This window comes from Staurois parvus, unplaced genomic scaffold (genome assembly GCF_062004578.1).
Source record: "Staurois parvus isolate SC_StPar_1 unplaced genomic scaffold, SC_StPar_1.0 ptg000321l, whole genome shotgun sequence".
Lineage (NCBI taxonomy): Eukaryota > Metazoa > Chordata > Amphibia > Anura > Ranidae > Staurois > Staurois parvus.
In genome coordinates, this window is record NW_028318117.1 from 11052504 (window position 1) to 11080300 (window position 27797).

General features: G+C 40.7%; 1 protein-coding gene across 3 annotated transcripts in view; it reads left to right on the top strand.

The window, feature by feature from the left end:
* Positions 1 to 20639, top strand: part of RABGEF1 (RAB guanine nucleotide exchange factor 1) — an 81546-nt gene extending 60907 nt beyond the window's left edge. For all 3 annotated transcript variants that reach the window (XM_089683800.1, XM_089683801.1, XM_089683799.1), the window contains 2 exons: positions 751 to 1007; positions 9167 to 20639. In XM_089683800.1, the coding sequence (XP_089539926.1) occupies positions 751 to 1007; positions 9167 to 9565 (656 nt within the window). In that variant the 3' untranslated portion in view covers positions 9566 to 20639. The remainder of the gene's footprint in view (positions 1 to 750; positions 1008 to 9166) is intronic.
* Positions 20640 to 27797: the final 7158 nt, after the last annotated feature.

Consider the following 27797-nt stretch of genomic DNA (forward strand, 5'->3'; position numbering starts at 1 on the left):
CTAATGCCTTGGAAATTCTTTTGTACCCTTCTCCTGACTGATACCTTTTAACGATGAGATCCCTGCAATGCTTTAGAAGCTGTCTGCAGACCATGGCTTTTACTATAGGATGTGACTAAGAAAATGTCAGGAAAGACCTACTAGAACAGATGAACTTTATTTGGAGTTAATCAGAGGCACTTTAAATGATGGCAGGTGTGTACTGATTCCTATTCAAATGATTTTGAATGTGATTGCTTAATTCTGAGCACAGCTACATCCCCAGTTATAAGAGGGTGTGCACACTTATGCAACCACATTATTTTATTTTTTTATGTTTACTCCCCACCCACTAAAAGATTTCAGGTTGTTTTTCAATTGAGTTGTACAGTTTGTAGGTCACATTAAAGGTGGAAAAAGTTCTTAAATGATTTAACTTTGTCTCATTTTTTTACATCATAGAAATCTGACATTTTTAACAGGGGTGTGTAGACTTTTTATATCCACTGTAGCCAAGGGCACTGGACCTACATGAGGAAGATGCAGGGATGAGACTAGCACCATTAGCAGTGCACCAGACGACTAACACTATTTTGGAAGATGCTTGCATTGTGGAATTGATCAGTTATAGAGAGACTTTTGTACATTCTTTATAGCTGAAAATAGAGTGGGAGTCCTGACAGTTTTAGACCAGTGCATACAGTGGTTATTGATTTTTATGGTGCATTTAGGAAACTATAATTAAGAATAATTTTCTTTAAATTTCTGCAGATATCATAGAAATGGATTCAAAGCGGATTCCTCGGGACAAGCTTGCCTGCATTACTGGGTGCAGTAAACAAATCTTTAATGCAATTAGAATTACAAAGAATGAACCTGCTTCTGCTGATGACTTCCTCCCTACTCTAATCTACATTGTGCTTAAGGCAAACCCACCACGTCTTCAGTCAAATATTCAGTATATCACTAGATTTTGCAATCCTAGTCGACTGATGACTGGGGAAGATGGATACTATTTCACAAACCTGGTGAGCAGTGTAGTATGCTGTCTTTCTGATATCCTTGTATTCTCTTTTCACATGATTTTGTTTTAAGATGTGCCTTCCATGCACCTTATAGGGAAATTCCCTATTCATTAAAAAAATAATAGAGCATATAAAATTGCCACATATGCTATTTTGTAATTTAATATTGATAAAAATGACCGTTCCATTTCAATCTGAAGGTGTCTTAAGATTCTAAAACTTTAAAAAAGAAAATGCAATGCAATGTGGCAACTTGGAGGCTTTCTGTACTCCTTTTGGTGTACAGAACGCCCCCAGAAATGATGTTTCCTGCTTCTGTGATTTCCACACTGCTTTTCTCAGATGTCTGTGTGATGATCCCTAAATGTTAAACACCTCTACAGGGATGCAGAAACTGTTGCCTTCCTCACTGAACACTGAAAGTGCACCAGGTGGTTATAATGAAGCAGATGGTCTCATTCAGGAATCAGAGTTAAAAGAGCAAACCATTTCACTTAATCATACAGAACACAGGCAGAAAATTCATACACAATGGGTTATAGGAGTGTACCCTCAGATGATTGGACACTATCAAAGCTTTAGAGGACACGTCTCCAAGTGCCTCCCCAACCCTTCCCCACTCTGAGTCCTCAGTTTTATGCTACTGTTTGAAGGTGATTTGACCTTTTCTCCTTTGCTGCGAAAATTTCCCTTAGCTTAACTAGTTTATTATTTTATCTTTGGGTTCTACAATCAAACCCTCACTGTCTTCTAATGCCAATATACTGTAGAAGTAGTGTATCCAGATTGACACATTCTCAGGAAAAGCTTGGGAGCTGTAACAATGGGGACAGCCCATAATGTTGCTTTGGCCACTCACCTTGGCCACTTGTCTTCTTATACTCCCTGAGATAGAATAGTTTATTCCTTATGCCTTAGCTCATTGCCTCTGTCTGCAAATGCCTTGGCATTGTGTAACTTGACTATCCTCCATCTTGCCGTGCCTCTACAAGTATAAAGAGACCTACAGAAGTCTACAAAACATTAACATCTGTTAATGAACAGGTAGAATGTGCAGTTTACGACGATTGGGTCATTCCTAAAATTATTTTCACTCTCCCAAAAATCTTTGCCAAAGTCTTTCCTATGGAAAAAGTGGTTGATCATGCCATCTCTGTCCTAAGAAAACATCACTGTACCTATTGAAGATGTTCTTTCTTTCAAAGATTCTGTGGGTAATAAATTTGAGACGCTTCCAAAGGCTTTCTTCAATCTTGCAGGACCGGCCTTGCAGCCAGTTCTTTCTGCAATTTCAGTATGTAAAACTGCAGCTAATTGGACTAATACAATAGTTCTAGTACAACCAAAATGACCCTGTATTTCAGGATCATGCGCTTATAGAGCAATTACAGCAATTGCATTCTGCTCTGCTTTTTTTTGTCTGGATGCTATAGAACATGTCAGGAGACACATTTCCAAAGTGGCTCTAATCTGCATATACATGCACAAATTACTTTTGGCTAAAAGCTTGGACAGCTGAAGCTGCCTGCAAGAGGTGCCTCCTATGTATGCCTTTCCAAGGAAGATTGCTGTGCAGTGAGGCACTTGACCAATTCATCAAAGAGATCACAAGTGGGAAGGTGTTACTTACACAGCAGAATTCCCACCTCAGGAGCCCCTAGCTCCACTAAACACAGAACATCTTGCTTAGATCAGGCTTCACCTTCAACAAAGGCCCCAAAGCCTTCCCCAATACCCTCTTCACAATGAAGGGGTACCCCTCACTCCTAGGAGTGGGAGACTTTTGTTGCCGTTTGCCCTTCTCTGGGTCACAGACATCCCAAACCTGATTGTTTAATAGGTGGTTTCAAAGGTATACAAAAGAGTTCAAAACTCTACCACCCCACCTCTTTTTATTTCAAATCAACCAAAAACTACCCAAGCACTGTTAGATTTGCAGAATGCCATTAAGCACCTGTTATCCAAGCGAAACATTGTGCCATTACTGCCACAAGACAGGTTAAAAGGCTTCTGCTCAAATCTGTTTATGGTACCAAAGCCCAACACGGGTGTTCATTCTATTCCACCTTCTTTTGAAAGATTCATCTCCCTTGCAGCTCTCAGAAAATGTCCACAAGACAATTTAATCTGCCCCAGGCCTTTGGCTGGGTGATCAAATATAACAAATCTGCTCACCAGCCTTCCCTTTCGCCTGGAATACTTGGGTCTGGTCCTGGATAAATCCCAAGCAAAAGTCTTTTTCCCAGAAAAAGTGCTTTTTTTAACAGTAGATGCTCAAGGGATTTGGGATGCAAGAAAAATACAATGAGATTCCCTATGAGATTTCTAGGCCTAATGGTAGCCTTCTTCGAGGCTACCTTTTTGGGCAATTCCTTGGGCGCCCTCTCCAACTAGCAGGCTCCTCCTTTCAATTTACCCATGCTCCTGTCCAGCCAAGCAAGGAATTTTCTATCTTTATTACAACAGATACAAGTCTCCAAGACTGGTGTGCCAAACCCTAACAGTCCAAGGAAAATGGTCACAGGGGGAAAACAAGTTCCCCACCAACATCTTGGAGCTCAGAACAGTCAGGTCGACCCTGCAACACTTGACCCCACTTCTGAAAGGGCACCCAATCATCTCATGGACAGAAACTCATTGTACTGCAGTCTTTGCAATCCACATCCGAGGAATGGACAACTGCCACCATAACAATTTAATCACCATACTTTATCAAGGGGAATAGGCCATTCATCCACATGTCTTCAATCTGATATGTCCCAAATGGGGGATTCTGGACATGGATATCCTAGCCTCCAGGCACAACAAACTACCTCTGTTTGTTGCGTGAACCAGGGATTCTGTAGCTCTAGCCTCAGATGCCTTGATAATCCCCTGGTCTCAGTTCAGGCTAATTTATGTTTTCCATCCAGTGCAAATCCTACTTCGTCTGCTCAAGAAAATAGAGCAAGAGGGAAAAATAGTGATTAACCAACCTGGCCCAGAAAAATCTGGTACACAGGTATACTTGGACTTTATGCAGATGGCCCCTGATCTCTTCCCAACAGGCCATATCTGCTATCTTAAGACCCTCTGTTCTTTTCTACTTCTCAGTCACTCGCTTTAATGGCATGACAGTTGAAACCCATGTTTTAAAGGAGGGATTTCTGATTCTGTTATTCCTACCTTGCTAAAAGTAAGCAAAGCTTCCTCCTGAAAATCCTGTGACAGCACCTGAAAATCCTTTTTTACCTGGTGTAAGCACAGGCCCTTCAATCCAGGAGATTACTCTGTACCTTGCATTCTGGCCTTCCTGTAAACGGGTCTTGACCAGAACTTGTCACTAAGCAAGTTCTCTCTCAAAGGTCAGGTTTCAGTCTTATCCATTTCAAAGGCCTATAGCTTCACTCTCCTTTTGTAAGGACCTCTCTTCAAGGCATATTTCATATTAGGCTTCCCATGCTGCATCCCATGCTTCCTTGGGATCTCAACTTGGTTCTCTCTGCCCTGCAGAAACCACCCTTTGAAGTTATCAGTGATATTCCCCTAGAGTAGTGATGGCGAAGCTTTTAGAGACCGAGTGCCCAAAATGCAACCCAAAACCCACTTATTTATTGCAAAGTGCCAACACTGCAATTAAACCTGAATACTGAGATTTTAGTTTAGAAAAAAACTACTCCTACATTAACATCTTTTGTCTTAAAAGAAAAACAATAACAGAGCTTTCAGTGATAAACAGCTTTTTATTGTAAGGTAAAAGTTTGCATTTGGCATGCTTTTGCACAATTAAAGGGGGCAAAGTTCCACTGACCACAGCATGAGGGGGCAAAGTTCCACTGACCACAGCACGAGGGGGCAAAGTTCCACTGACCACAGCACGAGGGGGTAAAGTTCCACTGACCACCAGGTTTTGGTCTGCTCTAAAAAAGGCATCTGACTGCATTTCCTACCTTGTGGGCCTGTGGGGGCTTCTGCTAAAATCGCAGTCCATTGATCCCAGTCCAAGCAGCACACTGACTGGACGAGTTGTGGCTAATGAGTTGCAGCTCGTGACATCATCGCTTGGCGCCACTACTCCTTTCTGAGCATGTGCATTGGCCCCTATGTGTGCCGCTATCCGATGTTCAGCTGCTGGGACAACTTGTCTAGCGTGCCAACAGAGAGGGCTCTACGTGCCTGCTGCGGTACACGTGCCATAGGTTCGCCACCACTGCCCTAGAGGATCTCTCCTCCAAAGTAGCCTTGGCAGTCAAACATGATTCTTTTATTTTCTCCTGAAGATGGTTTCAGTATTTCACTTCAACAAGGACATTCATTGTCTTACCATCTTAATGCCCTTTTCCTAAGTATTCAAAAGAAATCTCTATGTTGCTGGAAATAGAGTCATCAGAATAGATCTCACGGCTACTGCTCCAATCAGACGGATGGACTCCTTGTTTGTCCTGTCCTTGGGACCCCTCAAGGGACACTCTGCTTCAAGGTCCACCATCGCATGATGGATATATAATCTGATTGCAAGAGTTTAACTTTTCATAGGGAAATCTCCTGAGCCTTTTACATGCCCATTCCACCAGATCGGTGGGAGTTTCCTGAGCATTTTGGCACCAAGCCTCTGTAATCCATTTATGTGAGATTGGGTCTTCTAATCTTTGTTTGGGCCTGTTGGCACAGTTCTGCTTGCCTCATTTTTACTCTTCCTATTCATTGCTTGAGGATGTCTCGAGGTGTATGAATGCTTTGCCTGTGCCCTGTACTGTACAATTAAGTCCATATTTTGGAGTATAGTACAGGACACAGGACACCCTCCCTTCCATTCCTAGGTTAACTCTCCATTGCCTGCAAAACTGAGGTCTCATGGAGTAGGTTAGGGGAGGCGCCCAGGGAGCATGTCCCTCTGAAGCTTTGCCAGTGTCCAATCACCTGAAGGTACTCTCATATAACCCATGGTTTATGAATACTCTACCTGTGTCCTGTATTGTGCTCCAAGATACAGGAATTGGCAAGTAATAATTCCTCTTTTTGATGTAAATTGTTGAAACGTAGAATTTTTTCTTTTGTTAGACCCCTTAGGGCACTTTCACACATATGCATTTTTATGGCGCTTTTGCTGTGCTTGCAGTGCATTTTTTTAAAGAACATGTCACTGAAAAACTTCACCAAACACGCTTCTCTAGTGCATTTTTGAGGCGGTTTCCATTGTTTTCAATGGGAAGAGGCGTTTTGGGAGAACTGAACAAACATGCTCCAAAAACGCTGCAAGCAGGATTTTTTGCACCGCAACGGAAACGCAAAGCCACACTGTGAAAACATACATGGAGATAAATAGGGAAGCATTTTCTTGAGCTTTTCAGGCGCTTTTTTTTTTTGCCTCAAAAACTTTAGTGTGAAAGCAGCTTAAGTAAAAAAAAAAATCTTTACTTAGGCTGACCATACACTATGCAATTTTCGGTCCAATTTTTGCCCAATTTCCTTTAGATTTACCTTCAACTATGTAGTTCAAGGGCCTGCCTAATTGTACAATTGAAAGTTTTGTTTGTTTTGACCTCATAGTATATGGTTTTTGGTAAATCTAAAGCAAAATTCTCAAGAAAATTGTGTAATGTTTGGCCAGCCTTAGATGCTGTAGTTACTCTTTAAACAGGGCTTTTACATAGTGTAGTTAGCAACTCCAAGTGGTCTCACGAACCAGTTGGCTAGAACCAGTAAATAAAGGAGCTTTTCACTATTTCCTGCTCTTTAGGGTCCCAGGGGTGGTCTGCAGCAGTTTTTTTCTCTTTTTTTTAAGTGACCACAGATTCACTTTAAAGTTCTGAATATTTTAGGAATAAAAGTGAAACACCAGTTAAAAAATTAAATTTACACTTGATTAGTATGCATAATATAAAAACCTTTTATACTATTCATTATTGTAATTGCTGATTGTCTGATTTGAAATAACTGTCTAATCTAGACATTCAGCAATTCTGTGCTTCACTGACAGCAGTGTGGCTGCTCAAAGGCACTTACTTCCTAGTACCATTGTCTGTGTAGGCAATGTCCCACTCAGCTCTGACCCTGGTCCTGCCCAGCCATGCCTCCGTCTGGCCCTGCTTCCGCCCCACCTGTTCTGCCCGGCCCAGCACCTTCTAGCCCTAATGTTTATGCCCACTGGCTAGGTACTTCTGGAGATAACATTGCTAGGAGGAAACCGATGCATCCACCAGCCGCCTTGTCTGTATAAACTCAGAGCCTTTGTGGTCATGTGACAGCAATGAATTTTAAAGGAAAAAAAGTTGATAAAATCTTTTAATCATTTTACACGTAGCAAGGTACTTCTGTGGTTTAGCTGACTGCAGGGAGTTATTTGAAAGCATTCCTTTTTTTCCTCTTTAATCCTGATATAGAGCAAAACAAGTAGTCTGTGAGCTTCAGCTCTAACAACACATAGGATCTGATGGCGCTACAAAGACTTTGGAGGTTGTTTGCAAAGTTGACTGTATATTTGCACATTAGAATCTGGTAAAACTGCACAATACGTTGGCAAAATAGGAATGTATGTGCATTTGGAAGGTAAATACAGTGAGGAAAATAATTATTTGATCCCCTGCAGATTTTTTAAGTTTTCCCACTTTACAAAGATATGAGTCTCTAATTTTTATCATAGGTGTATTTTAAATGATTGATACAGAATATCAACCAAAAATCCCCAAAAAACACGATACATGTTATAAATTGAGTTGCAGTTAAATAAGTATTGGATACCCAAGCAAAACATGATTTAGGACTTGGAGAAACCCTTGTTGGCAAGCACAGAGGTAAGAAGTCTCTTATAGTTGATTACCAAGTTTGCACACATCTCAGGGGGGATTTTGGTCCACTCTTCTGTACAGATCTTCTCTAAATCTTTAAGGTATCTGGGTTGTCGCTTGGCAACTCGAAGTTTCAGCTGTCTCCATAAATTCTCTATAGGATCAAGGTCTGGAGACTGGCTAGGCCACTCCATGACCTTCTTCTTGAGCCACTTCTTTGTTGCCTTGGGTCATTGTTATGCTGGAAGATCCATCCACGACCCATCTTTAGTGTTCTCTGGGGGAAGAAGGTTCTCATACAAGATTTTACAATACGTTGCCCCATCCATCGGCCCCTCAATGCGGCATAGTCAGCTTGTACCTTTTAGCAGAGAAACTGCCCCAAAGAATAATGTTTCCAGCTCCGTGTTTTACTGTAGGGATGTTCTTAGGGTCATAGTCAGAATTTTTCTTCCTCCAAACACAGTGAGTCGTGCTCAATTTTGGTCTAATCTGACCACATTACTTTCTCTCAATCCTTCTCTGAATCATTTAGATGTTCGTAGGCAAACTTCAGATGGGCCTCTACATGTGTTTTCTTGGGGAGGGGAACCTTGCAGGCGCTGCAGGATTTCAGTCCATGGCGGCATATTGTGTTACCAATGATTTGTTTGGTGACTGTGGTCCCAACTGCCTTGAGATCATTCACAAGCTCCTCCCGTGTAGTTCTGGGCTGATCCCTAACTTTTCTCATGATCATCCTTACCCCATGAGGCGAAATCTATCATGGAGCTCTAGACCGAGGGCGATTGATGGTTATTTTGTATTTTTTCCATTTGCGAATAATCACTCCAACAGTCTCCTTCTCACCAAGTTTCTTGCTGATGGTCTTGTAGCCCATTCCAGCCCTGTGCAAGTCTATAATCCTGTCCCTGACGTCCTTTGACAGCTCTTTGGTCTTTCCCATGGTGATAAAGTTTGAATGGAAGAAAGAGATTCTGTGGACAGGTGTCTTTTATACACATAACGAGTTGTCATTAGGAGCACCTTCTAACAACAACTTCGTCGTTAGGAGCACCAGGAAGAATCTGTGTACCACATGAGCACATAGCCAGTCTGTGAGAGCCAGAATTATTGTTGGTTGGCAAGGGAACAAATACTTGTTTTACTCACTAATCTGCAACTCCATTTATAGCATTTGTATTGTGTTTTTTCTGGATTTTTGGTTGTTATTTTGTCTGTATCATTTAAAATGCACCTATGATAAAAATTATAGATCTTTCATTTCCTTGTAAGTGGGCAAACCTTCAGGGGATCAAATAATTATTTTCACCACTGTATGTATGACCAAAATGTTTATAGTCTTTGTTATGAAATATAATAACATTTTCATTCTCTGTTGTGTCTCCTCTTTAGTGTTGTGCAATAGCATTCATTGAGAAGCTGGATGCTCAGTCATTGAACTTAAGCGAAGAAGAGTTCAGCAGGTACATGTCTGGCCAAGCTTCTCCAAAAAAACATGATTCTGACATCTGGGACGCAGACACATGCCCAGGAGTGAAACAGATGCATAGGAACCTTGACTTGCTCTCACAGCTGTCTGAGAGGCAGGAGCGTATTGTGACAGAAGCCAAGAAGTTAGAAAAGGACCTGATTGACTGGACAGATGACGTAACTCGTGAAGTGCAGCACATTGTGGAGAAATACCCACTAAACATAAAATCTAGCACCCAAGCCTTGGCATCTATCGATTCCGAAAATGTAGAGGATGACCGTCTGCCCCCTCCATTACAGCCACAGGTCTATGCTGGATAGTCCCTGTATGCTGAACTCCATTCTGTTACTCCTGTAAACAGGTCATCCCTTTGGGACAACACTGAATCGGTTTATTAAGAACATGAGAAGGGGGATGATTTATAAATCCAGTTTGTTTTCTTTTCTTAGGGTCCGAACCACTCCTGGACTGCAAACTTCATTTCACTATTTTCGTAAGGGGAAAAGCAACCTAGTTTGCATTGTGTTTTCTTAAAAGATAACTAGGTTTTAAATAAACTTGAGCTGTGCAGCAGACAATTTCTAGCAAAAATTTAAATATAAACTGCTATCACTAAGCCCTTGTTTACATTTGTGGCAACCCTCTTCGCCTCTCTGAAAAGTGTTCCGTGGTGGATTGCTTTTCAGATGGAAGCTGACAGGTGGGTGGGAGGCCATAGGTTGCCTCTGTTTAAACCCCTAAATACTCACACCACCACGAAGTGCATTGTATGCAATTGCAGGGTAATTGTGTTGGCCCATTCACTTGAATGGATCAATTTTGGCAATAGTATTGACTGCTGACCTTGATGGGGCATAATTTTTGCCATGAAGCAAAGCATCGCAACCTGGCTCGTGTATACCCCTTCCAGTTAACTTTGCAGCTTGGGGGGGAGGGGGGCACTAAAACCACTGCTCAGTAGCCGTTTTTTTTTTTTTTTTAACACTTCCATCCTCAGCAGCAAGTGTAAATGAGTCCTAATTAGTCTGTGATCAGTTTTGTCACATTGTCCTGATCAGGGTTTGAGCAGTGTTTGAATGCATGGCCACTGTGTATAAAATCCAGAGCGGTCAGTAATTTATTCCAAAGGAAGTTGCGGACAAGGTTTTTGTCAAGCTAGTTCGTAGTGTTCTTCAGCTTAAAGGTACTTATTTATATTTTTACTATACATTTTTTGCTTGTTGATGAGCTCAAGTTTTGTTTACAAACGCCGTTATTCTTAAAGGAATGGTCTGCTCTCCACTAATAATTTCTGAAGCCAACTTATTAAATAGCACTTTTTTTTGTAGACTAATCATAGTATATATTGTCTCATCCTGAATCTTGCTAAATATTTCTTCTGCAAATCAAAATATTTTTATATCATTTTTTAGGTACATGTTGCCAGAAGCAACAGTGACCTTCTAGGCATAGTTGTTTTAGGTGTCCCTGTATCTATAACTTAAAAGAATTGCAAGACTGATTCTAGCTGTAAGGATTCTAGGAACCCTATTTGATGAATTTGACTGTTTTCTAATTAATTAAAGAACATGCTGGACTTTTATGGGATCAATCCATTCTAAACTGGTATATTCAGGTTAATCCCCAAAAAGAGAACAAGCTCCTGGGTGAAAGCCCCGGAAATTACTAAATTACTTTGAGGACTAATCATTGTAGCAAAAAGTATGCACTATGCTAACCAATAGGGATCACCTTTCTAGGACTTTTGCTTGTCAACTGTTTTTTTAAGGCCTACTTTTAAACAGGTCCAACGTCACCACAGGACTTTCATTTGCATTTTTCATTGTGGCTGTAGTCTCCAAAATACAAATGCAATCAGTAGTATTCCTAGCTTTATATAGCTGCACTGATAAAACTGAACAGCTTCAGGTTCGCCTGCCACCTTTGGTAGGTGTTCCCATTTTATCATTGAAATAATCCCATTTTAAAACAGTATTAAACTCTGCTTTTTTGTTTTAATAAGGCCTTAGGTGGTTTCTGCCATTATGTGGTAGTATGTAGCACATTGTGACAGACATGCCTGTGAAACCAAGCCCTCCGCCTCTGAGCTCTCACAGCTCTTGTTGCTTCCATCTTTGTCTGGTCTTCCTCCAAGGTTAGTGCTCTCCTGCCACTTTAATGGCAGGGCTGTGAGGATGTCACTCCCGCACATGTGCACAGGAGTCACCATCATGGCACGTTATTCTCTGCCATCATGGCACAGAAAGAAATACAATATAGGAGAAAGTAAAAATGTTGGGTTTAATACCGCTTTAAGGTGGCAGCAGTTTGTAAACAAGCTTGTTGTAGTCTTTGGTCTTAGCATAGGAGGTTTGCAGCTCCATTTATGTCTTGCCTGAAATGCGTTTTCTTTTCAGTTTTGTATTTTAGAGTTTCTTTATGGGTCAGCATTAAAAGCACAGCAGCTTACTTTTGAGAAATACATTATGCAGACTTGAGCAATATTCACAAGAAAGGTGCTTATACATTGACTAGAAACTGATGACAGTAGGAATTATCACTGCATACTTCTTTGCCCTATCTGCAGTTATGGATTTTTGTGAAATATGACTGATGTACCTGATTTCCATGATTATACATGGAACTATGTTTTACTTGCTAAATATTTGAGGTTTGACTAATTATAAAATATTTATATAGTGTTTCAATTGAAGACAAATTACTCATAACATTGGGAAAGTCTAACTGCGCATATTTTGTTGTATTTTTTCCTATTTTCATTGTGGGAATGAATCTGTAAATAAAACAGGGCTCACATTATGAGGATAGATGCATTTAATTAATTGCAAAACAAGTTCATTACCAAATACATGAAACTGTAACTATATTTATGGTTTCTCCAGTAAAGATACATTCACACCTGAGCGTCACGTTTTCAAGCGTTTTTTTCAAGTGTTTTTGAGCATTTTTTTGGAGCAGAATTTTTCAACTAGGTGTTTGTAGTGCTGCTGGAGAAGGGGTGCAGAGCTGCTGTTTGAGCAGAAAACGTGTGACAAAACGGTTGAAAAAACGCTAAAAAATGCTCATTTTGTGCTTTTAAGGCATCTCCATTAAAGTCTATGGGGACAAAAGCGCTCAATTGTGTCTGAAAAGCAGCTCATGTATTTTTTTTGAGCGATAGGCATTTTGCTACTTGCGACAGAATGCTCAGATGTGAAGAAGTGCTATTGAAAATAGGTTTTTTGTTTGTTGAGCATTTTTGAACTTCGAACTACAAGCTACAAAGCAGTCGTGTGAATAGGCCCTAATGCTTTAACACAGATTGAATTTTTTTTTTTTTTGTATGACTTCACCATCGTTACCTGAAGGAAACTAAAATTTTCCGCTGTGTGCCTATAATTGGTCCACTGGACATTGGACACTTCACTACTGGTCCTTTTGCTACTTCGAAGTTGATATGCCTGGAGGGGTGTTGTAAGGCAGGATATCAGACTGTCAGGTATAAAGCATCATGTCAGTCTCTGGAATAAGGTACAAGCCAAGCATTTTTTCGATATTCGTGATTCAATTCTTCAGTGGTGTGTATGCCTCCCAAATTTTTGAGATGAAAAAGGGACACTGTCCAGAAAAAAATATGTAGACAAATGGCAAAACCCCTGCCACTCCTCTATTTACACCAGACCACTAAGAATAATGATGCAGTGTTGGGTAATCCCGTAATGCCAGTAACTCCCAGCCCTTTAAGGGGTTTCTGATGCCAGGAGGCAGGGTTTCTGATGATGTTACCGCTGCTATTGGTTGTCACAGCGGTCACATGATCGCAAAGCTCTCAATCGCAAGTAGAGATCAGTAGCTTTCCTAGTAACCACCGGTAACTGTACCGGGAGCATGCAGGGCGCACGCTCTCAGCACAGCTTTGTTTACATTCTGGTATTCATATATGCGTCCTCTCAGCGTTGAGGCCCACCTGCCGAGAGGCCGCATATTGTCAGCGCGAAGAAGTTAAACCTGCATGTGCTTTTTTCACAACTATTGTACTTAGATTTAAAAAATATCAAATGCAGTCACTGAAGTATGGAGGCTTAGGAGTCTGTTTTTACATTTTGTCACACATGATTCACACAGCTTTCACCCAGGGTGCATTCATTTGTCTTATAGGATTCAAGTAAAAATATGTGAGTTTTGGGGGAAAGGTGTGTAAATCTTGTTTACAAATCTTTATAAATGGAGCCCTTAGTGTAGTATAAACTTTTTTTTATCAATAGCCTTCAAAATCAATATATAAACCATATATTCACCGTGCAAATGTGATGTGAATATATATAAAACCGAACACCTGAAAACGTGCACAATAAATCACTCACCTAAATAAATATGTACATAAAATGTGTAAGCATGCAGCTGCCCTAATAGTGAATAATCCAATAATCACCTCATGAAACAATGACAAATAAAAGCAGCCTAAAAAAAAAATTATAAAACACAATAGCAAAGTGAAAATATGACACAAAATATAACACTTCAATAAATATACACAAATATTTAAATCATTTGACATAAGTCCACCAACTGAGAAATGAAAATTGTGTTGACCTACAAAGTCCTTATTGATCCACCAAGATCACCACGTGAACAACATAACGACAATTGATTGAGTAAAATGCACTCAAATGTCACCACGTGCTCCAGAGGAAAACCTCCCCCAATTCAGTGGCACTCATCCGATATCGTAGCCCATCCAAACCTGATAGGCAATAGCACTTGTGAGTGTCATCGTAGTACACATCATCAATCAACAAGCCCTTCATTAGAGACTGATATGATGGCGGGACATCCTCCAAACTATTACACTCCGTAATCGGGAAAGATGTGAAAGGAAACTCATAGTGTGAATCCATTAAAAAACATTTATTGGGTAGAAAGTATTGCATTCACATAAAATAAATGAAAGCATGCCAAAATATCCACAATAACCATAAAGGGTATCTGTATATCACATGGAGCGAGCGTCCCACCCGATATATCTCATTGCTCGCGAGCAATACGTCACTTCCGGCGGGGGATGTAAGGTGGATGCCTCGTTACAGAATACATCGTTCGGCTCGACTCTGACACGTTTCATCACCAAACTTTATCAAAGGGTTTGTTTTTTTTTAATGAAGTGTTATATTGTGTGTCATATTTTCACTTTGCTATTGTTTTATTTAAAAAAAAAATTTTGTTACGCTGCTTTTATTTGTCATTGTTTCACGAGGTGATTATTGCATTTGTTTTATCAATAAATAGTTTTTTTTTTTTACTTTTATAGAGGTTTACATTACAGACTAAAAAGAGAGCTGAATGAGGAGGACCAGTGGAATTTGATTCCAAATACAGGACAGTTAGATTTGGTGTGACCTTCACTCCATTAATTCCATCACTGTGGAGTCTCTCCTCATTTGCTGCAGCAGAAGTTAGACTCCTGTTAATCCATATAATATGAAAATTAAGGACACAAAACAGGCAGAGTGAGACTACTTCATAATGGATGTAAAATTTGGGTAAAGGTAGCAATTAGGTGCAGGGAACTTGCTGCTGGTTTTATTCTATGTATAAAACGCTTCTCTGTAATGTAGACTATTGGATAAATCAGATTTTGCAAGAGTGACTCCCCCACCCATCCACAGGCCTAAGGGTGCAGTTTTTTGTTGAGTATTTGTCATTTAGGTTTCTGGATGTGGAGGATTATTTTTCCTTTCTTTTCAGCAATAAATCATCTTGGGTTCACTTTTTTCACTTTAGGAGTACAGTGTCTGCTTGTGCATTAGTCATTCTACCAGCTTCAAGGTGATCTGTGGAACTAAAGAAACACAGTTTAGTTACCAAGTAGCCAAAAGCCAAAGTAGTATTAAAAACCCAAAGGGCCTGTGTCAGCAAGCTTTGGACTTCTGTCAATGACATCAATTTAACATCTGTTTGAGACGTTTCTGAGATCATCCAGAAATCATTGACATGTGCAGTTGACCTCCTCCTTACCTGCACTTCACCTCTTTCAAGCGGATTTTACAATCCCATTGACACAGACACTTAACTTCACTCTGTGGGGTATTTTTGATTGGTTAGACTGACTGAACAAAGCTTGAGTGCTTTTTTTTTTCTTCTAAATTCGCTGTACACATTTTATTGGGGACCAACAAGCAGTGACCTATTTCTCCAAGTGTCTTTTGCAAGATTATCGCCAGCAAAAATAATTAAATTTAACAAGCCCTAAATACAATCTCTTGTTTTCTACTGATGACTCTATACACTTACATTGTATACATATAAAAACGTATAGCTGGATTTAGTGTGGAATACTAGGTGCATACATATATTCTGTACTGGGCAAGTTTAACCTCATTTTCTAGCTAGTTAATGTAATACCAAAATATGCTATTTTGTTTCCGCTCATTACAAGGTTTTAAAGGATAAGATTCAAAAAAAGCCACCCCACCCATTAGGTTCTGTAAGGCACAAAGCGGTGAAATTGAGAACTCCATTGAGCATTTCTCCCCACTGCCATGATAGAAGCCTTAAGGGCCCTTTCACAATGATGCGCGTTTACCGTCACCTTTCCAGCTGGACAAAAGTGCAAAATTATTTGCCTTTAAATCCTATGAGCTATGTTTGCACTGTGGTTTGAAAGGTCCTTCATGCTGCACGTTTGGTGTGCTTTTAAATAGTACACTAAATATGTACCTTCCATTGAAGTCAATAGCAAACGTAACAGAAATGCACCCAGGGTGCATTTTTGGGGTCACGCTGATGGTTGCTAAGGAGCTGCCACTTGCTGGTGTCCTTAGTAACCAGTGAATAGATGATTAAGTACATGCCAGCTTCGTTAACCATCAGCGAGGGTGTAAAGAGTGCCCAGCACACAGCCTCCTTGGTGCTCACCAGTAGCTCCAGCTGTGGATCTGATATGGCCTTCCCACGCCTCCTCCCCTCAGGTTCTGGGAGCCAATGCTCCCTGCTGTCCCACCCTGTCTACCACCTCCCCCTTCTAGTGGTAGCATCTCTTCTGCACAAGAGGAGCTTGATCATGCTGGCAACTAAGGGAGGCATTCTCAGTGGTTATTAAGGACATCAGTGGGTTCCAGCTCCTTAACCAAGAACAAGTAACAGAGGGCACACCAACCTAGCACATTTTTATTTTCTTAATGTCTTCACAAGGAGAAATAAAACGCTGAGATTTTGAAGTGAATGTAAATCACACAAATAACTTCTCAAATATAGTCCCTTTTGATCTTTTTAACTGAAAGCCTTTTGTGTTGTTTTTTTTTTTTTTTTTCTTTTATTGCAAAAAATACTTTGATTCTGCGAGAAATCTTGTCAGCCAATAACTTCTTGTGCTTTCTGCCTGTGCTGCGCTCTTATCAGTTTCATTGTTTTCATCATCCTCTAATTGGCATCCTCTGAACTCCTCTCTAGCCGAACTCCAAATTCATGCTCTTTGTACTGCAGTGAGCAGCGGACGGGGTCATTCCCACCCAAAGCTCACATAAAGAGGCGAGCTGCAGGGCAGGTCTGACATGTCCCTCAGCTCACTGGAGTAAGAAAAGAGCAGTTCAGGGGACCCCAAGCTCATCTCTATCTGAACACTAAGTGACACTTTCCCTTTTTTATGGAGAAGACGGTTGTCCTGCTCTAGGGTGACAGAGTATGGCAAGTGAGTATTGCCAGCCTATAACAGGAAGTATGTTATGGGCAGGGACCCCAGGTAAAAAATATAGAAGACTTATATAATAATGCAGACAGCACATCTAATGACTGGTAGGCTGCAATTTATTACACATTATATATTTGGTTTTAGGTTTTAATATACAGTACAGGTGTTACTAAACCCACAACACTAAAATCAATCTGTGTATTCAGTAAAGCATGCTTGTTATACTCACTGTGGAACTTAAGGGGTTAATCTTCTGCACTGTGTAAAAAAAAAGTTTGATCCTGACTTCTCTGATCCTCCCCTTCTTCCAGCGTCCCCCTCTTATCTTGTGATAAGAGATATCATGTGGAGATACTCTGCACATGCTCAGTTTAGTGTGTATTAATATAGATATTTGTGTTTTTTTCTTGGGAGAGTGCACGTGATTAGCACAGGGCCAATCAGACAGAGGTCAGGGGTCCTGCATCCTCCTCCAACAGAATGAAAACTCCTCCTACAAGCTTTAACCAGTGGTCATCTGGACACTGATAGAAGTCACAAGACTGCTCTAACTGCTGATGAGAAAAGGTATTTAGCAGTTTATATTTACTAAAATAATTGCATTACCGCGTTCTGTGTACTGTGGGAGAACAGAGTGAATGCAGGGTCCTGGGTTTAGTAACGCTTTAACCCTTTCCCCCTACTAACCAAAACTGAGAGAGGAAACATTTTAGCTGGAATTCAACTTTTCACCTTTCACACGGGGCAGATTCTGTTCCGATCATCAGATCCTCTGCAGATTGAGAGCAGAGCGGGTGGATGACACCTCTGTGTCTGCTCAGTTTTTGCAGAGTGGACATGGATAGAGTCCGCTCTGCTTTGCAGGTGGCTGGAAATAAAAAGATTCTGCTTTACACCAGACTATCCACCGATCCTCTGCTGTATGTTTATTAGTAATGTATTTTTGAAATACAAATGTAATCACAAAATGAGTCTTAAATTCTAACATTTTTCAAGTCAGGTTAACTTTTATTTTTGAGTGATTTAAAGACCACTTTCAGTTCCCAAGATTTTTCTCTACATAGGAAGGTACCTTCTGTTGTTCCCATGATCCCACTTTCATTACAGGGAGAGGAGCAGTTTTAGTTTGTGTTATAGCAGATGTACTAAAAGGTGAAAACATGTTTCTTTTGGTACTGTTGAACATTGAATATACTGTAGATTTCTCTTTTATCTATTGGGTTGATGAAGAGTATCTCTGTCAAGTGTTTATGTACAGTATATGTAGCACTGTTTTTTTCTCTCAGATGTGTTTCCTATGGTGATTTCATTGTACAATATGTACAGATGTAAATATGTGACATAAAATATTCAGACAATAAATACTGCCAGCCTTGTTTAAAAAGTAGTGCAGATTGTAAAGATCATGTGCTAGTACTATGACATCCTTTTCATTCATCTTAAAACAATAACCTGCAAGCTCGTTGGTTGCCAGAAGTTAGGGTGCTTTGCACAGTTACTGCACTTTATACTACTCTAGTAAATACGTCTGTGTATATTTTACCACCATATATACATAATATTTGAAGTAGCATGCTGGAAATGTTTTATCAATATAAAGGTATAACAAGATATGCTTGATTTACTAAAGGAAAAATGTAAAACATCATTTACTTCGTCTTTGCCATCCCAAATGTCATCAACAAATATGCAGGTTCTACACAGGTCCATCTTTTCTAAGTCTTCCATCCTTATTTAAAGGGATTGTGTAGTGGTTTTGTATATATATTTTTTTTTATTTTATGGTAAGAACTTGTATGTAATTTTTTTTATTTTATTTTAGTCAGGTAAGTATGAAATATTGCATATGATTATTTTTTTTGTTTTCATATGCAGACAGTTCCTTTTTTATTTGTTTTAGGGCTCATATACACTGCAGCTGCTAAACTGACTTTCAGGAGCTGTTCAGTGTTTTTTTCAGCAGCCTCTGAACTCTCCTTTATGTTTACCTATGTGTCCATGTACACATAGTCATTTACAGCCGTTTTCTTGAACGCACCAAAATTGCATTCAGGAGTAGATTTTACAGGCTTTTCAAACGCTTGTAGATGAGTGTAAACACGGTTAACCGTATTTACAAGTGCTTGCGTTTAGGTGCGTTTTTTTGACAGGTCAATATCCAGATGCTGTCCAGAGCATTTTACATGTATTTAAATGGACCTAGTACACCAGCACAGTCAGTTCCAGGTTTCGTGTGAAGGAAAAAATGATAGAACGTGCTGCATTATGCTCACGATAGGATCCATAGTGAATACAACCAGAAAAGACAGGTAATCCCAACACATACTGCTCTCTCTGCTTCTGCTTTCTCTATTTCTATCAAAATGTCTGAAATAGTTAATAATTTACTATTTTTCAGTGCATTCTGGGCATTTGGGAGGGTCTCCTGAGGTTATCTTTTAAAAATGCTTCTAAACGCAAACGCGGTATGCAAACGCAGCTAAACTGGCTTTTTTTTAACCTATATTTTCTAGCAGTCAGTTTCCAGTGGTGAGAAGAGTTTTTCAAATGCCCCCGTGTACATGAGTCCTTACTCATCTACTTTGTTGCACGATAGCTCAATTTGAAATTTGGACTCATTGTTCACAGCTGGAATGTGTGCCGATTCTTGCTGAATCAGCCAAAATTCAAGCTGTGGACGACTCTCTTGGTTAGAGCATTCATATTTGATTGCATATTTGTATGATTAAAAGGAAAATAAAATATATATTGAAAGGAGGTTATTTTTAAATGCAACCCAGTCTGTAAAAAAATAAAACCAAGAAGTCTACCACAAAAAGCAGAGAGTGAATACTTGGCTCTCCCTCTGCTCATGATGCCGACTGCCGCTCTGTTCAAGTAAAATCCCTGGCTGAAGTTTTTTGGGAAACGGGCACTTGCCACCATCCACTTCCTGTAGTGTGAGGTAGAGGGTGGCAGCAGGAACCTCTTGGTACTTGGGACCAAGGAAATGGACACTCATGGAAGTGTCCCCAAAGACTTCACTTGGGTATTTCACTTGAACAGAGCAGTGTTTGACTTAGGAAGTGACAGAAATATTAACTCCTTTTTTTTTTTTCTTTTTTTTTTTTTAAAGGTAGTTTTTTAAACTTTTTTTTTTCCTCTAAATTAACAGTCACTGTTATTTGAGCACTGAACACAAACAAAGATATTGTATACAAAAACACTAAACATTCTCTGTCACTGATTTGACCATACATGTGTATTTGGCGCGTAAGCTGAACTTCCAGACTGCACAGATTAAAAGTCTAAGAAGTATACAATGACTATATGCACTGACAGGGATGCAGGGCTGTCATGTCCAAATCTGCCATCCTGGCTAACTGATATCAGCAGATTAGATCTTAAATAGCCTGACTTTCTACCATAAAATTTTGACTTAAGGATGTTTTTAGAATTGTAAAAGATTTTAATTTAAAGAACACTATCGCCTATTACATTAATAGTTTATAGCATGTTAATTGCTTAAAGGACTAACCATGCTAAGAGGAGGATTATGTCAGCATTTACAATGATCGATCAGTGAATGATATTGCTTCTAATGTTAAAGCAGAATGATTTTGCACATATAGTAGAAAACTTACCTAAGATTTATTTATGATTGTTAATGAAGGCAGTAAAACCTAACATGAATTACAGGTGAATGTCTGTATTAAAATGTAAAGAAAGAATTAAAATCTTTAAATGCTTGTGTGTAGTAAAACTGTTTTTCTTTCATAAGTACATTTGCAATTTAGAGCATAGTTATAGGTTTACACTGGGATTGTTTTGTTCAGTTTTTAAAGTGGTTGTAAAGATTGAAGGATTTTTACCTTACTGCATTCTAAATCCTACTGCATACAGCTCCCCCTGCAGCCCCCTCATAAATTCTCACCTGAGCCTGATCTCGATCCAGCAATGTGCACAAGCGCTTTGGCTCTCTTGCTCCTCATTGGCTCAGATACAGCAGCAGGAGCCATTGGAAGGGGGGGGCGGAGCCGAGCCCCACTTTGGGTGTCTTCTACACACAGAGCAGGGCTTGGGAGCAAGCACACACCAGTGCCCCTAGAGCAAGTGGCTTTCCTATTCACCTATTCACCCCAACCAGTAAGAATCTAAAGCCAAGATGTGTTTTGTGTATTATTGTCCCATTGACTTAAATGGGGCATTACTCCAATCAAGTCTATTGAATATCATCTCCTAAAGCAAGCTGAAATGTTCACTCTGTGTGTATATTTCTTTCTCTTCATGTTACTGCTGAGAAACCATTCCACGTCTGTGATGAACTGCATGCAGAGATTGTATCAGGTTAGGTAACCTTAGCCCTTCTGTTGTATTTGCATGTAAATTAGCTTATCAGTGTATGACCAATTACTTTGTTTTTACTGAAACTGAACAAAATGTTACACGTTAGAGATCACAGTCTCAGGAATAGGTTGTATATCAAAGTTTCTGAAAGTAAGGAATATTTATTAACTCATATGATAGATATTATTCAGCAAGGCTTACCAAAAAAATAATACAATAGGTAAATCTTGTATATTTATTGTCTGCGGGCTATATTTTTATTTGGTGACTTAGATTGGAATTCTTCATTAAGCTGAAGTCCAGCTATGGTGTTTATTAGATAGTTACATATTGGTCCAGCTTGGACCAGTGTAAGCTTGCTCAGCATGGTCGCAATTCAAAGAACATCTTGTATTTTTGTCAATAAATGCAAGATGTTCTCTGATTGGACAAGGTGGAGAGGCAGGGCAGTGAAATCACAACTATAGAATGAATATTTACTTTGGTCCAAGTTGAACATAACTATGCAATTGAAACCAAAGTTCAGCTTTAAATTCTTATTATATGGCATTGTGGGACTATTAAAGGCTGTTCCTAATTTTTCTATTCTTTCATAAAAAAGGAGAATGTTGAAGAACTATGTAGAAATCAGAAACAGAACTTACAAGCCTACAATTTCCAGTGAGATCAAATATTAGAGTTTCACATCATTAAATTTCACCCTTTTACGTTGGACCTCTGCCGAGAAGTCAGGATAGAAGGATACTTTCATACCATTATACTGAATGCTAGCTGTTCCTCTGGCAAGGTGTAGAATAATGTTGTGGTCTTTATAACTCAGTAGCCTGGCCAGCATAGATCTAGGTTGATTTCCAGGAGGTAATGGCCTTGGAGGTGTGTAAGATGGACCCTCTCCACCATAAGGAGAGGTGCTTGGTTCTAGCAGCCACTGCTCCACTAAGGAGGTAGGATCGCGGCCTTCTACCTTCTGCGGCAGCCCCATTATAGGGACGGTGTTACGGAAAAGGTGGTTTTCAATATCATCCACACGGTCGATAGCAGTGGCGACCTGTTGGGCAGCCGTTCTGGCATCTCTAGCAAGAGAGGAGAGCTGGTCTTCTAGATTGCTAATATGGACCTCAACTGCTGTGGTGCACTCCCAGGTTTTTTGTAAATCCTGGTGCAGAAGGGAGACCTCCTCTCGCAGCCCACCAAAATGTTCCTTCAGATCAACAGATGCTGCACATTTATGCACCGTCTGCAGGGTCTCACTGTGAGTAGGCTGTGGGGTGTCCTCAGTGGTGAAATCAGTGGACTCTATGACAGAGTCCTGTGTCCCCGCCTGCTCTTCAGCTCCATCCAGTATGATTGTTTCAGCTAGCACTGCAGGCTCAGGGAGGAGGGAGGACTCGTGCGCCTCAGGAGTACAAAGGCCAGCAGAGTGAGAGAGCTTCTGGCCAAAATATAACATGTCCAGGGGCGGCTCCTTTCCTGGCTGTTTATTAGACTTGAGAGCTTTACTAACAGGATCCTTGGCTTTATCAACGCTGCATTGCAGCTGCTGTTGCAGGGATTGTTGGGTGCCATCTTTGAACTCCGAGACCACGGCCTCCTCCTGGATCATCATGCAAGCGATGGGCAGCAGAGATCAGTGCCACATGGGCTAGTAGGCTGAGGTGGTACGGTGCCAGTAAGTGACTGAGGGATGGATTGGTGTAGGATGCCGAGTAGGAGGCTAGTGAAGTGTGCCAATGCAGGCCACGCCCCTCATGTTAGCATTTAAATGTTTCAAGGCATCAATTTGTCAACAGAATCCCGTGTTCTATCCTCAGTCCTCCATATAAAACTCCTAAATAGTAATGAAGATATCAGATACAAGACGTTCTCACTGCCTGACTTGGCCAGGTTCAAACAATGTTTACATCCTTCACCAATCTGGAATTATTTTACATGTTACAAATAATTCCATTCTTTTCTGACAAAAAGCTTTGGCCATACAACTTTTGTGGAGAGGTCACCTTACTAAGCAAGCGATGTTAGTGTGACGTTCTCCACTGAGCTATTGTGTTCTGACAAGGGAATTAGCTACCCCCCCCCTGCCAGAACACTGATCAGCGCTCATAGCTCAAGCACTGATCGGATGCTGGATTTTCCAGCTTGCCCGTTTGATAAAGCCTGGTCGCTGTAGCAGCTTCTGTCAGACATTTTGTACCAGCATTAAAGCGATTCTTAAGGTTAATTTTTTTTTTTAATTTTGAACATGTTATACGTGCCTGCTGTGTGCAGTGGTTTTGCACAGAGCAGCCCGGATCCTCCTCTTCTTAGGTCCCTTGCCGGTGCTCCTGGCTCCTCCTTTCTGTCGGGCAAGCAGCTTGCTATGGGGGCACCCGAGCAGGTGTGTTCCCAAGCTGCTGCTCCGTGTGTCCATTTACACACAGAGTCGTGACTTGGCCCCACCCCCTCTCTCTCTCTCCTCAATGGCTCCCATTCCTGTCTCAGCCAATGAGGAGGCAGAGGCTCGGGACAGCCGAGTCTGTTCTGCACATCGATGGATCACAATGGGGCTCAGGTAAGGATTGGTAAAAAACCTTGAGCCTTTACAACCACTTTAAGCCTATCATAAATCACATTAACAGGGCCTAATGGGGCTGTATCTACTTTACATAGTTGCATAGTTAGTCTGGCTGAAAAAAGACAAAAGTCCATATAGTTCAACCATAAAAAAAAAAAGTTATAATCCTATACCCACAGTTGATCCAAAGGAAGGCAAAACACCCCCAGCAAAACATGATCAAATTTGCTCCTGAAGGGTAAAAAATACAATTCTTGATCCCCCGAAAGGCAATCGGATATTCCCTGGATGAACTTTACCTATAAATGTTAGTATCCATTTATATTCTGTGTATCTAGGAAAGAATCCAGGCCTTTTTTTAAAGCAATCCACTGAGCTAGCCAGAACCAACTCTTGAGCGAGTCTATTCCACATTTTCACAGCTCTTACAGTGAAGAAACCTTTCGTATTTGGAGATTACATTTCTTTTCCTCCAGACGTAAAGAGTACCCCTTGTCCTCCGTGATGACCTCAAGGTGAATAGCTCTACACCAAGTTTACTATATGAACCACTGATGTATTTATACATGTTGATCATATCCCCCCTTAATCTCCTCTTCTCAAGAGAGAATACATTCAATTTCTTTAATCGTTCCTCATAACTGATCTCCTCCATGCCTCGTATCAGTTTGGTTGCCCTTCTCTGCACTTTCTCTAGTTCCCCAATGTTCTTCTTGTGAATTGGTGCCCAAAACTGAACTGCATATTCCAGATGAGGCATTACTAATGATTTGTACAGGGGTAATATGATCTCTCTCTCTCTCTCTCTGGAGTCTATACCTCTTTTAATACAAGAGAGGATTTTGCTCGCTTTTGAAACTGCAGCTTGGCATTGAGAGCCAAGCTTATGATCTATCAGGACTCCCAGAGCCTTCTCCACCATTGATTCCCCCAGTTGTACCCCCCCTAGTATGTATGATGCATGCATATTCTTTGCTCCCAAGTGCATAAATTTACATTTATCAATATTAAAACTAATTTGCCAAATAGTTGCCCAATTAAACAGTGCATTGAGGTCAGCTTGTAAATTGGAGACATCCTGTAAGGACGTTATTCCACTGCACAGCTTGGTGTCATCTGCAAAGACTGAAATGGTATTTTTAATCCCAGACCCTATATTGTTTATAAATATATTAAAAAGTAAGGGTCCCAACACTGAACCTTGGGGTACACCACTGACAACCCCAGACCATTCAGAGTATGATTCATTAACCACTACTCTTTGAGTACGAACTTTTAGCCAGTTTTTTATCCATTTACATACAGATTTTTCCAAGCCCGTAGACTTTGCCTTACACAGTAGCCATGTGTCGGGAACTGTGTCAAACGCTTTTGCAAAATCCAAGTATACCACGTCCACCGCCACCCCTCTGTCCAAGGTTTTGCTCACCTCCTCATAAAAAGAAATCAGATTTGTTTGACAACTTCTGTCTTTCATGAATCCATGCTGTCTGTTGCTTAAAATATTTTTTTCCAGCAAGAACTCATCTATGTGGTCTTTTATTAAACTCTCCAGTATCTTCCCAACCATAGATGTTTACTTTACCACCATTTAAGGGGGAATAAGCATTCAAAATTTTGAGAACGGTTCAGCAGACATCCACTCAGTCTAACAGCATTAGGTTGGGTTTATCCTCCTATTGTAAAATAGGTAAGCCTGCAAAAAACCATGTACACAATACTGGCTGAATTTCTCTTCCCATAGAGCTAACATTATCTTTTATTGACTGTTTTACTGATTGCCCACCACTCTGACAACTGCTCTGCCCCTCCCCTCTGCCATCCATTCACAGGAAGCTTTGTAGTTTGTGAGTGGGTGATAGCTGTACTCTGCAACTCAGTATTGCCACCCTGTCCCTCCTCTTCCGTTCATCAAAGCTGTACTATAGCTTGCATCAATGAAAAGTGCTCCATGAACGTCATTGTAAACATGTTTGTCCCAACCCCCTTACTACCACTTTTTGTATACAGCTTGGTCTGTTAACTGCTTACCACCCGCCCATAGTACTTTTACTGTGGCAGGGTGGCTCCGCTGCGCAAAATCACATATATATATATATATATATATACAGTTGTGGCCAAAATTATTCAACCCCCAATGCTGTAAAGGGGTTTAGGGACTATAGTGTACATTTGGAATTGTATTCAGAATCAAATCCTACAAGGACGTTGTAACTACCCAAATGCAACTAAAATGACATCAATTGTTTATGTAATACAGTAGTAAATGGTTCTTATGTGGTTTCTTCATTGCCACAATTATTCAACCCCTTAAAGACTACCACTCTGAAGAACAGAGGTTCATACAGGTGCTTTCCATCAGGTATTGAAAACACCTGTGGATGTCACCGAGCAGCAATCAAGCATAATAAGCACCAATTAGGCAGCTTTAAAATGACTGTGATACTCAGCTCCTTCTAGACATTTACTGGTGTGGTTACAAACATGGTGAAGGCAAGAGAATGGTCCAGGAAGACAAGAGAAGAGGTGATTTCTCTTCACAGGAAGGGCAATGGCTATAAGAAGATTGCAAAGATGTTAAACATACCAAGAGACACCTTAGGAAGCATCATTCGCAAATTCAAGGCAAAGGGCACTGTTGAAACGCTACCTGGTCGTGGCAGAAAGAAGATGCTGACTTCGACTGCTGTGCGCTACCTGAAGCGTAGAGTGGAGAGAAGTCCCCGTGTGACTGCTGAGGAACTGAGAAAAGATTTGTCAGATGTGGGTACAGAAGTTTCAGCCCAGACAATAAGACGCACACTGCGTAATGAAGGCCTCCGTGCCAGAACTCCCAGGCGTACCCCCTTGCTGTCTCCAAAGAATAAGAAGAGTCGACTGCAGTATGCCAAAAGCCATGTGGACAAACCACAAAAGTTGTGGGATAGTGTTCTGTGGACTGATGAAACAAAATTAGAACTGTTTGGGCCCATGGATCAACGCTATGTTTGGAGGAGGAAGAACAAGGCCTATGATGAAAAGAACACCTTGCCTACTGTGAAGCATGGTGGAGGGTCAATCATGCTTTGGGGCTGTTTTGCTTCTGCAGGTACAGGGAAGCTTCAGCGTGTGCAAGGTACCATGAATTCTCTTCAGTACCAGGAGATATTGGATGGAAACGTGATGCAGTCCGTCACACACCTGAGGCTTGGGAGACGTTGGACCTTTCAACAGGACAATGATCCCAAGCATACCTCCAAGTCCACTAGAGCATGGTTGCAGAGGAAAGGCTGGAACATTTTGGAGTGGCCATCGCAGTCACCAGACTTAAATCCGATTGAGAACCTCTGGTGGGACTTAAAGAAAGCAGTTGCAGTGCGCAAGCCTAAGAATGTGACTGAACTGGAGGCCTTTGCCCATGAAGAATGGGCGAAGATACCCGTAGATCGCTGCAAGACACTTGTGTCAAGCTATGCTTCACGTTTAAAAGCTGTTATAACTGTAAAAGGATGCTGTACTAAGTACTAAGATTGAATGTCACTTGGGGGTTGAATAAAACTGATAATGCTGTGAGCACAGAAAAGACATTTGTGGTTATTTCATTATAACTGTTATGTTATATTTGTCTGACCTACAAGTGCCTCTTTAATGTAAATGTAAGCAAGATGACTGAATGATCAAAAGCAATGTCAAACTGGCCAAAACACTCAATTTCAGTGGGGGTTGAATAATTTTGGCCACAACTGTATATATATAGGCGATTTTGCATTTCCTGGTAGGAAATACTCACCATGCCTCTTTTTAAAATCCTTGGGGTGTTTTCTTTCTAAAAAGGGGAATTTATTTTTTTTTTTGGGGGGGGGGGGTTGGTGCTATCCTGGCATTTCAGGGCCTTCGAAACCGTGATGGGTAGTGAGGAAGTGAAATGAGGAAGTTATGTACCTTCATGCTTTCAAAGTGGTCATTGGATTTCAGGCTCCTGTACTGTATGTAGCTAGGCTCCCAAAAAGTCACACATGTGGTATCCCCA